Raw genomic sequence first — 13,769 nt, 5'->3', positions numbered from 1 at the left:
CTCACTCAGTGTTTGAGGAGAGATGTGTTGAATGTGCCTCACGACAGACCATAATAAATCTTGTGCCACTGTAAGCGCTCCACGGTGAAAACAAAGTGTAAAGTTAGCAGAACACCAGCTTGTTAGTGTGCCACTAAAGAGGAACACAAACATCAGTGGTTTAAGAGTTTTTCTGCTCCTGCTGTTCGAGTTCAAGTGACACCTGTCCCCTCCGTTTGTCTGAAAACGAGCTTTAAGGTACGGTTCCCTTGTTTCGTGACTGAGCGACGTCCCTCGATGACTTGCGTCCCTTGCGGCTTTCCGTACAGCAAATCCCTGCGAGCAGCTACCAAACACTAACACGAGTACAGCAAAGGGAAAGTGACTTTGCCTCCAACTTTAAAAAAAAAAGTGTGTTTCATCAGGACTGCAGGTAGCTCAGCCCATCTGTGTGCTGAATTCTTTATAGGTTATCACAGGAACGAGGCTCCTGTCCTCTCTGCCTTGTTCCCTTTGTGCACGGTGACGCTTCAAAACAGAATCGGTGAGCTGCAAAATCTGGGCTGCTTCTGCAGAGGCTCGACTTTTAGCTGGGAATACGCCTAAATAGTACATTCGACAGATTTGTCTCGTTCGTCGAAATGTAAATGACAAACTGCCCCCGGGGTAGCAGCTAGCAAACATGGTGCACTCGTGCAGAGACAGCAGTTTTATAATGTCATCTGTGGCTGAAAAAAGTAACCACTAATGATGTCATCACGATTGCTGTAGGCTTGACAACTAGAAGTTTTGTGCTTTTTTTAAAAACAAAAAGCCATCATTGCAAGCTCAGGGTTAAAAACGCAGACACCAGTGTTTTCCATGCTGCATTATGGGAAGTGTAAATGTAGTGTTTTCGAAGCCTGATCAGTATTTACTACTAAGAGTTACCATGATGTGACTTCTGACGTTCTTCTACTACTTTTTTCTGAAAATCTCTTAATTCTCTGTTGTAACTGATGCACTGTGTTGGGGGTAAATCATTAGTATTTGAATTATTTTATTAACTAAACTCAGCAGCTCCACAGCACCAGGGGTAAGGAGAACCACTCCGGTGTGGCGTCTTCTGAACAGCTAGCTAGCTTTCAGCTCAGCTAACGCTATCATTGCGAGGGAAATTCACAAGCTTGTTGTTGGTTAGGTGCTGGAAGAGAAGCTACCAATGTAATAATTTCTGGTAACACATGAACTCTTGGTTACAAAGTAACAGAATACTGTTTCAGCATTCTTTAGATGTTACTTTTAAATGTAACATCACCTGACCCTGAGGCCTACCCTTTAGGTGGAGGTGTGTAGCTTTTCTAATGTGATGTTGTGTTATGTACGTTCCTTCACTGACTGAGACTGGGCCCAATGCAGCAGAGCCCAAAACTGCAGTTTTAGGGGCGACTTGAGTCTGGTTCCAAAAACGAGACATTTCCAATAAGCTTGGGTTTATAGAAAGAAAGTAAGTGTACTTTACTGACCCCCGTGGGGAAATTCCTCTCTGCATTTAACCCGTTCACACAGTGAAGCAGTGGGCAGCCATTGGGCACCCAGGGAGCAGGTACCTTGCTCAGGGGTACCTCAGGGTAGCTGTTCAGGGGAATCTAACCTCCGACCTTCCGATCATTGGGCCACCACTCTACCTACTGAGCTATCCCTGCCCCTTATAATAGTATAGTATATAGTAGAGCAGGGCGATATGGCCAAAAATATTTATCACGATATATATTTGAAAATTTGCGATAACGATATAACCGACGATATAATTGATGCGAGACAAAATACAACTCCACAACATTACTAGTGCAAAAAGACAACCTTCCATTTATTTTCACTTAAACAAGAAGCTGGTTTTATGTACATTAAAAATGTAACAGTGCAAATGCAAATTCCTTGCTGAAAGTTTAACCAAAAGGCATTTCCAGTAGAAATGGGCTGACATATCCTGAGCATAACCATGTATAATATCCACTGAAGTTAAAAAGAGGTGCTTTGCAACATTAAACTGCAGTGTGCAGTACGCATTTTTCGGACCATAAGGTGCACGGGATTATAAGGCACATTAAGCGAAACAAAGCAGTCAGATAAATCAAACTTGATTAAACTCATTCTTCTTGCTTCCTCCACTTCTGTACCATTGATTCATTAATGTTGAATTCTCTGGCAGCTGCTCTATTCCCATGTTGTTGCAGTATATTAATGACTAACCTCGTATTGTGGATGGATTATCTCAGTTGTTCTCCTGACTGAAGTTTGGTCCGTTTACAGCATCCTGCCATGCGATTGCATTTGTCTCTAACCATGAAGAACCTTCACGTTAACTTTTATAAGTGGAAAAGTGTTACTGTTCATCCTCCAGCTTCACTGTTTATGTTATGCTAACATAGCTGTGTCGCTAGCGATCACGTAGCACATCATTATATACCAGCTAGCCCAACTTCAGTAACCCTGCAAACGTCGCTGCTGTTTAGTTTCCTGTCTTCATTTATGTTGGAAGTGATAGCAGAGCTGTACGTTTGATTTTTTTCAGAAATCTCTCAGTCAGAACATGCAATATCATGCTTAGGCAACTAGCGAAACTAGCGAGCTAACTTCCACTAGCTTCCTGCTAACTTCTAACTCCGTTAAATGTAATAACTTTTGTTTTCATGGATGCCTGGAAGTTAAACTTTATAGTTACACCTGGTAAAGCAGCAATGCTGATCGTTTTATTAAAGATGAAAGAATTTAGACAGTTTTTAACTCTAAGTGATGCTGCAGTGTTGTTTGACCTGAAGTATACGGAGTTTAGGACCCAGATTACTCCCAGATTTAAGAGCATCTTAGTCCGACAAATATGACAATAACAACGGCCGCTTGCATGTTCTGCAAAAAAATGTGCTTTGTTGTGTATCTGATGGACAAACACCAAACCAGTTCCACATCACGGAAGTTGCTCCATTTTTACAAACCAATTCTGGTTCATCTGTTTCACTCAACAATCGGCCATGTGCGTATGAAAACAAAGGCACTGCGCATGCGCGTTTTACTCCCATTCTATCGCGATATTTCATTTTCCTATCGTTGCCTAACATTATACCGGTATTACCGTGAACGGTATAATATGGCCCAGCCCTAGTATATAGTATAATAGTTCATAAGAGATTTTGATTGACAGATGTGCCGACACAGGGCTCTGTGGCTGATTAGTGTCTGCTTGGCTTCACTACCAATTGTAGTCAATGAATCAGACTTTTGGAATATTTTAATAGAATTAAAATAGGTAATATGGCCTACAGTGTGGTATGGACCATGAGTATATTTCTGCTTTGTTTTCTGTTGAGCAGACTTCTGTTATTATTATTATGAGTCAGTCTAGTCATCATTAATTAGCAGATATACATGTTTGTGTGTCTCCAGGCTTCTTGAAGGACATTTAAAGCTTTTCTTTGCATGTTTCTGCCTTTTGTTCTGTTCTTTGTCAAGATGATCCCACACTGCTCCAATAATGGGGAGGCCAATCCATGCTTTTCTGCACTGACAGTGTTTGGGATCATTGTTATGCTGGAAAATGAAGCCAATGCCAATCAGACATTTTCCAGACGGTGCTGCATGGTGGATCAAAATCTGTCAGTATTGTTCTGCATTCATAAGTCCATCAGTTCTGACAAGATCTCCAACACCACTGGCTGAAATACTGCCACAAAGCATACACAGCCTCCAGCATATTTTACAAATGCTTGTAGACTCTCTCCTGACCTCCCCCAGAAATACTGACAATGATTTGAACCAAAAATGTCAAATTTGGAGTCATCACTACATCCGCCCTGCCACTGATTTTCAGTCCATTTCTTGTGTAATTTGGTATAGCCTAGCCTCCTCTCCCTTCAGTTAGAACGGCTTCATGACAGCCGTCTTTCCACAGAGACCATTTCTGATGAGGCTTCAGTGAACAATAGATGGATCTACCGAAGGCCCGGTGTCAGGTCTTTGCTGGGTTTCTTTTTTCCTATTTCTTAAGGACATGACTTTCAGATGCTGTTTATCTGCTGTAGGCAGTTTTCTTTTTTAGGTCTGCCACTTCTTCTTTTGTCTTTCACTTGTCCGGTTTCCTCACATTTCTAAGGATAAACTGAACACTGTGCTGAGATATGCTAGATTTTCAACTAAAAGCTCTTTGGGAATCACCTTGTTGGTGCAAAAATACTATGATGTGGCTGTCAAACTGTGTTCCCATTGCTAAAGAAATGAGAACAAATGATGTGTTTTTGTGACAGGCTGCTAGTAACAAAGTGCCTAAAGACACAATTTCAAATTGGTTCTTTGCTAAGCTGTCTGTTATGTGTAGATATAACACTGGTTCATCTCTTGAGTAAGGTGCTTTTTTTTAAGCTTGAATGATTGAAAAGCAGACAGCGTCCAAGGAAAAACTTTGAAAGACCTTCAGAAAGCCTGGAGAACTATTGCTCAAGACCACTTTAAAAAACTACCAGAAAGTCTGGCTCCTTGAAAGCAAAATATAAAGAAATGAAAGGTGGCTCGAGACTTTTGTAGTCCTCAGAGGATTAAGAGCATCTGCCATCATTTACAGTTGACCAGCTGATACGTGTATGCTCACTAATGACAGGAGGCTCAGCTACTCACTGCACGCTCCTCTCCAATCTGCATCTATACATCTCTGTGTGTTACCTGCATCTTTTATTCCACCTTTGCCTTCTACCTGCCTTCACTTCAGCTTCGTTCCACAATCGAACAGTCAAATATCAGGATTCATTATCGTATGCAGAATATTCGTTGACAGCCCTGAAATGAAAACCCCACAAAGGATATGCTGCGTTTTAACTAACAGCTCTTCGTTGAGTTAACTGTAGCAATAATTGCCAGTGACATTTTCTTCACTACACACACATTTAACGTGTGAGTCATGCACGTTATTAAACCAAAAAAAAAAACCCCCCACAAAAACCAAGGGACCTGCTGAAGACTCAATAATTATATTTCCTATAAAACAGTAGAAATAATGAAGTCCTCTTGTTTGGCATTAGTCAAAACAAAGTGCTGCCTGCACTAAAACCATCACAAAATCAATAATAGAGATTTTTATGAATCGAGTTAAAAGCAGTGGCCTCTCCTTTTTTTTAACCTCACTGCCTTCATTTGGTTAGTGATGTCACACGTCAGCCCCTCTGTCTACTCCGTCTTTCTCCTTTCCGCTGTGTGCAGTGGAACAAAGCAGAGATGGCAGAGAAACTTATCTTTAAAAAGAAACTGCACTGTGTTGTGGAATAATTTGGAAAACTGTCACAGCGAGCGAATCCTATCTCAGAGGGTGCCAGTCACACACACACACACGCATACACATAGTGTTAAAAGCATGCGTGCACACACACACACACAAACAGGGACTTTGGTGTTTACATCATATGGGAAGGTATTTTTTCCCCTCACCCTGCCAGGGAACAGGCCCACGCACGGACACAGACGCTGACTAAGGCCCTAAGACTCCGGGGGGGGGGGGGGGGGGGGGGGGGCGCATGTGTATATAATCAGTTTGGTTGTGTATCTATGTCGAACTGTTACTAGCTGAAGCGGACTTCGCTTGGACAGCGTTCATGATCTGCTTGTGCTGCTATGGTCTTGTGTGTTTGTGTGTATTTTTCTTGCTTGTGTGTGTATATTTGCGCAGTGGTATCAAACAGTCCTGTTCAGTGTTAAGCTGCTGCGCGGTTATGTACAGTACTCTGTTTGTGGTTTGGCCTTAGCAGGGCTGAGCTAATGCTAATCAGTTTATTGGGGAAAATCTGCATATTTTGTGTTTCTCTGTGTGTCTGCACGAGTGTGTCTACTTAAAGCATTCTTGTGTGTGTGTGTGTGTGTGTGTGTGTTTTGCTTCCCGGTTCATAAACTTTTAAGCCACCGTGCGGTGTGATTTCCCCACGGTTTGGGGTTTGAGGTTGGAACGAGAAAAAACTATCAGAGGACAGCAGAAAGACAAAGTGTGTTTGAGCGCACGTCTGCGTGTGTGTATTCAGGTCCGTTAAAAGCTCCCAGTTCTCCCATCCAGATTTAGATGGCTGATGTTCAGAGCGTCAACCACAACACTTGGAGAACACAACAGGCGGCCTGTTCAACCCGAGACACAAATAGAGCAGTCTTCCTCTGTGCTTAAAAACCCCGTAGCTCAAACGGAGAGCTAAAAACAGATATTTCTGTGGCGCACTGAAGAAGGCCAACCGCTAAAAAAGAAAAGAAAATCACTCTTTCTCCGTGACGCTGTGTTTTCTTTTGCTAAAATAAGAACTGGCGAGTACAGTATCCGTGGAGACGACCCAGCACCATCTCTTCTCCCTTTTCATTCACTGCCTGCCTGCAGTCGTCGGCGAATCTCGGGATGAGAATCGACAAAGGTCAGACAGTCGCAGATGGAGGGCAGCAAGGCGATGGAGTTACCCGTCGCGAGACACTGGGGTATCCATTTCAAATAGAAGCCTCTCTCAGGGGGCTGTAACGAGCTCTAACACTGTGTGTGTGTGTGTGTGTGTGTGTGTGTGTGTGTGTGTGTGTGTGTGTGTGTGTGTGTGTGTCTATGAACGATGCATACAATACCAAAAAGTATCCATTAGCTGTAAAGTATCTTCACTTTAACAGAAAAAAAAGGGGGAGGAGTAATGTCATTATATAAATCAGATGGCTCCTGAGGTCATTTTTGTCTTCACACATGCTTTTGCATGCCAGCATACACACACACACACACACACACACACACACACACACAAGCAGTGTATGGCTGCATCCATTTATGACATCACTGTAACTAGCCAGAGAGAGGAGAGTCAGAGAGAGCCAAGCTGACGTCATCCCATTCACTCAATGTCAATTACGTAATCACGGGGTCCGACGCCTGCAGGACAGGCACGCCGTGCACGGGTTTTTGGGTTTTGTTTTGTTTTTGTGTGATTGCATGAAGGGCACATAATTGCAATCTCATGTGCGAGAGGAAACATAAAGTGAGGCATGCTGATGACATCATCAGCGGGAGGCAGCTTGGCGTGAGCGTGGTGGCTGTGACATATCGAGAGTGTTGGGGTAGAAGAGAAGGAGACAGAGTGCCGCAAACAGACCGGCTGGAGAAGTTATGCAACGCAAATCCAACTCAGACTAAAAAAGGGCCTTTTTTGCCTTTTCCCTGTGTGTGTGTGTGTGTGTGTGTGTGTGTGTGTGTGTCCTAGATGACTTTTATGTAGCACTTTGACTTGAGGCAAAGAGTGCATTAAAAACGCACAGGCACTCAAGCGTACCACTGAAATCTGCACACACGCGCGCACTCGCTCGCCCCCCCACTTATAAACAAAGCTTCCTAAGGACAGGAAATCCTTCCACCCACGTTCCTGTGTTGCTTGGCAACCAGAGCAGCGTCACCGTGTGCATGCCTCTGCCGCTGAAAACGCACAAACAAGCAGACAGACACACACACATTAAACTGCAACTCCTTAAACGCCGCTCCTTTAAAAGCACCGAAAAAGAAAATCGCCAGATCGCAGAGCCAAAGCCGAGCAGACTGATACTCGCCACAGCTGCCCTCCGATTCGTCAGCTATGGATCTACACCAAACATGACATCACCCCTTGTAAACATAAAACACTTTTTCCCCCTATTTATGAGCTCTATTTTTACACCCGCTGACGTCTTTCTATGCACGATGCTGCGCGTGCGCGTTTGTGTGTGTGTGTCAGTGAGCATTTATGTGCGTGCACTATCTAAGGATGCGACCGCCAATAGCTCAGCAGGACTTAAGGAGAGAGGGGCTAATTGAGCAGAGGTGCCCAGCACTGTGGACAATGAGTCCATTTCAAATCAGCAGGAGGCCTATTGAAGACAATTATAACCTGGGGGATACAGAGGAGCATTATTCTTCTAAGCCATCTCGGCTACTTTGGCCGGCTGCGTTTCCACTGCAATTTACAGCCCGTCTTTTAACTCTCCGGTTGCATTAACATATGAACCTGTGCATGAAAGGCAAAGTTCATCAGCCCTAATCAATCACAGCGGGCTCAGTCATTAACTAATAAATAATTCCTGAAATACAACGATTACCGCAAACACACAGAAGGAGCGGCTTTCTTCTTCACTGCAATCAATAAAGCACCGCCACAAGTTCAAGTTTACAAGTTGTTTCTTGTAAATAAATAAAAACTCACAGTATATCTAAAAGTCACATATTTAATTTGTTGTCATGCATATTTGCCAACTGACGATGCTTTATTCAGGAGAGAATCAAAAGACACTTCCCATCACATTTACCAGTGAGGCGACGGCGTTAAAGATGCTTTTGCTTAATGGCTCGTGCTAAAAATTTTCCCGGCTTGCTATCAGTGTTTTCAGAGTCAGGAGTTCCTGACTGAGTTTTAAAAGATCTGAAGTCAGCTGGGACAACACTGAATCTCGGGGCACTGTTGGGTGCTTAAAAATCGCTATTAAGAAGTTCAATTATTTTTGGAGCTGCTTTGCAGCTGTTAAGTAAAAAAATACGGCGAGTGGGAGTATTCTAGCATCTCGTGGTGGACTACGGATTACAAGCATAGACTGTATAACTGACCCACTGGTTAGCAGACCTGAGCATTTCTGAAACCAGATACCACATATAACAACAACAGGTAGATCTGATTGTGACACTCACTGGATAATTGAGTGTCAGTCACACAGAACAGCTCATCCTGCTTTGTCCAGCTTTTGACTCGGGGAAAATAATTCACAAAATTTGAATGGTTTATTCAGTAAGATTTAAATAAACCATAAGCCATAAACGTGTTGAGAAAAAAACATTGACAAGGTGACAGAGAACGGGAGCTGAAGGCTGTTTTCTCATAGACTGTTTTGTACTTTAATAACTATGTCCATCTTTTATATACAGTCTGTGATTCCAACATTAATGAAACAAAAGCTCTTTTTTCATCTCTGAGTGGAAATAAGTAGGAGAAAAATAATCTCAGTTCATAAACTAGCATGTTAGTTAACAGTCCTGACATTATGGCAAAATATGCAGAGATATCAAATGAAGCTAGCATGCTATTCAGCTAGCCCTGGCCTGTGCTGTTTTGTAATACCACACTTTACTTCAGCGCCTACCTGTAGCGTACAATCAAGAGGGGCTTATGTTGCCTCAGAGAATTTAGCAGTGTAGAGGTGGAAATATAAAACTTGTATAACTCTACACAAGGGGTGGCTGTAGCTTCTCCTGTAGCTGTCGCCAATCTCAGGGTCAGCTTTGCTATTTTTGCTGCTAGGTTAGCAAGGTCCATAAAATGCTAATTTTCTCAAAACTGGAGCACTCACTTCTTGGAATTTCTGTTGGTTAAAATGACTCTAACTCATACCGTCAGATAATTGTCTGAATTATTATTGTCTGAATTCACTTCAAAGTTCCAGTGTGGTGACTCATATTAGCTCAAGTGGCGCTTACCCAACAGCTACCGGCAACGCTTGCTTGTCGTGGCAACCATCCACCGCGCATTGCAGCCATGCTTATAATACTTAATCACTTTAAGCATTAATAACACTTCAAAAGGCTCCGCCTCTGTACAGTAGTTATGAAGAGGAAATTAAATTAAAGACCAAAAACATATTCTACCCAGGCTCTGAACGTGCTTTTTAACGTTGTTAAGTTCGGCATTTTAACACTGGCGTCTATGGGGAATGCCCCAAGTGGACATTTAGAGGAACTGCAGTGTTTGCCCCTGTGTTGAGTTCATTTCTAAATGTTGCCACCAGCCAAATGCTCCACTGAGGGCAGAGTGGACTAAACAGTAAAACATAATTCTCTCTCGTATACAGATATATTTAGTTTGAAACAAAAATATTTCAATATAGTATCCAGTTACTACAAACCAGATCACGGACCACAGATGTCCACTTTAAGTGGAAATTTCTTAATAAAAAAGTACTCCATTACACAAAGTAGTGATTATATTTGCACCTGTGTCTATGCATCAATGTATTTTGGAAGAAAGTTTTGCTACATGGTAAAATTCAAGGGTTTACAATGAGGATATTGGCTAACAATAAATATAAATAGTGTAACCATATTTAGTTTGACCAGGCAGGAATCAAACTCTTTACAATGGAAGTAGCAGTGCGATCGTCGTCTGTGCACTGCCTTGCTCTGAGCCCAGATATGGGCCATATCTTCACACAGCACAACAGCTGATTTAACTATAATCTGGTACTTTTTTCTCCATTGTTTTTTTCCGCCAGTTTACCTTCGTGCTGTGTCCTCTTTTCACCTATAAAACTTAAGAAGTCAGGACATTTTTTTCCTCACTTTTGCTGATAAGGTGCACTTCTGTAGTGTTTACCTTTCAGAACTAAATGTGCTGTAGCCTCTGCTGTATACTTTGTTCTGACGGTGCATTTCAGACACACACGTGGCTCAAAGCCACAGCTGACCAGAGCGCTTACTGCGTAGCTCTGAGCCTGACCAGTGCAACGAGAAATATTAAAACTGCCATTTTTTTGAGTGTTTATGTTGAATAAATCACGAGATGACATCCAATAAAAACTATATTCAAACTGCATACTACTCAATTCATTCACACATGAATTATAGATCCATTATGGGCTGTTTTAGCTGTGCTGAGGGAATCAGACAAACAACAGTTGTGCTGAGAGCACTAACCCACTGATCCATCCATACCAATTATCTGTGTCTAGGGTGGAGTCTGAATTCAATATTCAATTTACACAGTTCAATCTCCCATCAGAGCTTCCAGCTGGAAAAACTAAAGGCGTCAAAACGGCCATAACGGACAAAAGCGGCATAAGCCTCGTCTGAGAGCTTCAACTGTCTCCAAAGTGAAAAAGAAGCGGGCTAACTGAACGTCGCACCACAGGGGTGTCCATTGAGAGACAGTGAGAGGTGGAGGGGCGAGAACTCCATTGAGCTCAGCCATGGGGGGTCAATATGTGAATGAACGTTTGCCATGGAGGTGAATTATGAATGAGCAGCTCTCACAGCACTCCTGGAGAGAGCATGTCAGCCCCCCTGTCTCCTTCACTCCATCCTCTCTTGCTTTCTTTCCATTTCTCCTCCTCCTCCTCCCCCTGCTGCTGTCCTAAAATCTCCATCATCCTCTCCTCTCCCCTCCGTCTCTGTCTCATTTCTCGCTACTGGATTAATCTTCTCATCTGCCTCATTCTTGGTCAACTGATCTCCTCCCCTCCCCAAACCTCCTCCACCTCCTGTCTCCAGACCGGGTTGAGAAGGGGGGGGGGGGGGGGGGGTGACGGAGGTAGAGACACGCCGTCTGTCTGAGAGAGACGACAAAACCCTCGTCCTACTGAATTTGCGCAAATTCAGTAGGACGCACACACGCACACGCACCCGTGCACACACACAGTGGCACATAAGATAATGCAAAGGCAAACATTCCTGCATGTGAAAAAGCAGATGCATGCATTAAGTGTAAGGCTTTCAGACACACACACACTTCTCCCAGCTGTTCTCCTGGCCACAGAGCTTGTGTGTGTGTGTGTGTGTGTGTGTGTGTATTCGCGTGTGTGTAATCCAATGTGCTGCTGCTCAGCCTGTGCCATGCTCTCTCCTCTGTTGCTGTGCGTCTGATCAGATCTGCCTCCGTCAACCTGTTTGCCGTCTATGGCTCACAGACACACACACACTTTTTCTCTCCCTCTCTATTTCACACACAGACACACACACACGTTTCAGAAGCTGTTACTACTTATCAAGCCTCCTTCAAGCTTGGGAAAAACAACATTCATTCAGCCTTGGTTTCGTCGCCGCCAAGTGATGTGTTACCTGCTGCACTCCAAACACCTGAGCGCGCGCACACACACACACACACACACACACACACACACACACACAGTGAAAGAAAGGGGAAAACGGACTTAAAGAGAGTGTTTTGCCCCTATTTTTCTCTCCTTCAGCCTAAAGTAGCCTACCAGGAAAAAGAAAAAGTGCGTTTGTGTTGGAATGAGATCACACTGTTCCCTTAAAAAGTATCCACTCCTTTTGATCCCTTCACTCCAGTTTACAGCGGTCACTTCAGCTCACTTTGGCCCCTTTTTTAGCTTGTGGAAAACAACCTTCATAACTCTCTCTTTCTCTTTCTCTCTCTCTCTCTCTCACACACACACACACCTGTATACTTACATACTTACTGTGACACACACACACACACATGCACACGCACCTCCACAGCACTTCCCTTTAAGTGCAGAGCCGTGCAGCACATGTCATCATCACACACACACTCACACACACCTCTGCCAGACCTGCATTAATGCCACAAAAAGCCCAGTAAAGTCACCTTAGGATCCTTCTGTGTTCCAGACGAGCCCCTTCTTCACACTCTTCCTCTCCTCTTTTAGACTTCTCTCTCCTCCTCTCCTCCTTTCCTTCCGTCCTTCCTACCGTGCTATCCGTCAGTCCTTCTTCTCCCTCTCTCCCTCTTTCACTCTTCGTTTCGGTACTCGGTCAGTTCCCAGCGTTTTTCCCGAGCCCCTCCATATCCGCCCAGCCAGTCGTTTCTAACCGCCGAGCAAGCGTACCTACACACACACACACGCACACACACAAGCCGCTTCTGCGTTCCTATGGTCTCTCTCGCTCTCTCCCTCTGTTTATTCCTCTCTGAGCTCGCGCTCTCCCTCTCTCTCTACTGTCGGAGAAGAGCTCGGTGAGCGTGTGTATGCGCAAGTTTGTGTACGTGTGCGCGCGCGTGGATGTGTGTGTTCCTGTGCTGTGCCTGCTTTGCCCCGCCAGCAGCAGCAAGCAGCAGAGGACTTCCCCCGGTGCCCGCCCTGGGTCCTAGAGAGAGCTCTGTTCCCTGAAAGAATGCCATTGTGTACGGAAGACATGTCCAAAGATCGTCTATAATCTTAACAAGACGATTCATTCACCAGTTTTTTACCACACACACACACACACACACACACACACACACACACACACACGCGCACACACACACACACACACACACATATATGTAGCAAAAAAAATGCAGTAAAAAAGGTAATATGATAATATTAAAGTATAATGATTATCATATTACCTTTGATTTAATAATAAATCTTCTAAATCTTCAGTAAGATGCATTTTGAACACACAAACATTACTAAATTAAGGAACTAATATATCTATCTATATAGATATAGATTTATAGATATATATCCTTGTGACATAGATACAAATAATTAAGTATTAGAACATAAGAAGGCTATTCAACAAAAGGTTCGTTTAGCCATTATGACATCCAAAGCTAAAATGTGGGATTTTATTTATTTATTTATTTATTTATTTATCTTTAAGCCAGTAAGTTGTTTTGATTCTGTACCCAAGTGGTCGCTATGGCAACAGCAGGGCAGAGAGGCAGATGCAGGGAGTCATGCAAGGGAGTAGAAGCTGTTATAGATGGCGGATGGAGGGGCATTCTGTCCTTTTGCACATCAACTAGACTGAGCTCCGTTGGACGCATTTGCCCGGGTCATAAATCACATTTTCATTTGCTCATGTCAAGTAGCCTTAACACCGCTTCCTTTACCTTCTCTGTCTCTCTCTCACGCACACAGGCACACGCACACACGGGGTTCACTCGGGTCTACTTAGAAAAACTTGACTGCGTCGCCGTGTGAGGCAGAAGTACAGCACCTTTATTAAAATATGGCGTACGCCTTTCTTTCCTAACAGAGTGAGTCATCTTCTTGAACTCGTTTAATCTCCCGTGCAGCTACCGTCTTCCTCATCTCCCTCCCTCCCCCTCCCTCCTCTC

The 13,769-nt window shown here is 43.7% G+C and overlaps 1 protein-coding gene across 2 annotated transcripts in view; it reads right to left on the bottom strand.

The window, feature by feature from the left end:
* ches1 (checkpoint suppressor 1) overlaps positions 1 to 12,598 on the bottom strand; it is a 61,066-nt gene extending 48,468 nt beyond the window's left edge. The window contains exon 1 of one of the 2 annotated variants that reach the window (XM_026143270.1): positions 12,309 to 12,598. Coding sequence is in view for 1 of the 2 variants with exons in the window: in XM_026143269.1 (XP_025999054.1) it covers positions 9,443 to 9,502 (60 nt within the window). In the remaining variant the exon portion in view is untranslated. Of the gene's footprint in view, positions 1 to 9,442; positions 11,240 to 12,308 lie in introns of those variants that run through there. The other variant, XM_026143269.1, reaches the window with a different exon arrangement.
* Between the last annotated feature and the right edge of the window lie 1,171 nt (positions 12,599 to 13,769).

This window comes from Astatotilapia calliptera, chromosome 15 (genome assembly GCF_900246225.1).
Source record: "Astatotilapia calliptera chromosome 15, fAstCal1.2, whole genome shotgun sequence".
NCBI lineage: Eukaryota > Metazoa > Chordata > Actinopteri > Cichliformes > Cichlidae > Astatotilapia > Astatotilapia calliptera.
The sequence above is the reverse complement of the archived record's forward strand: the minus strand, read 5'-3'. Positions and strand labels throughout refer to the sequence as shown.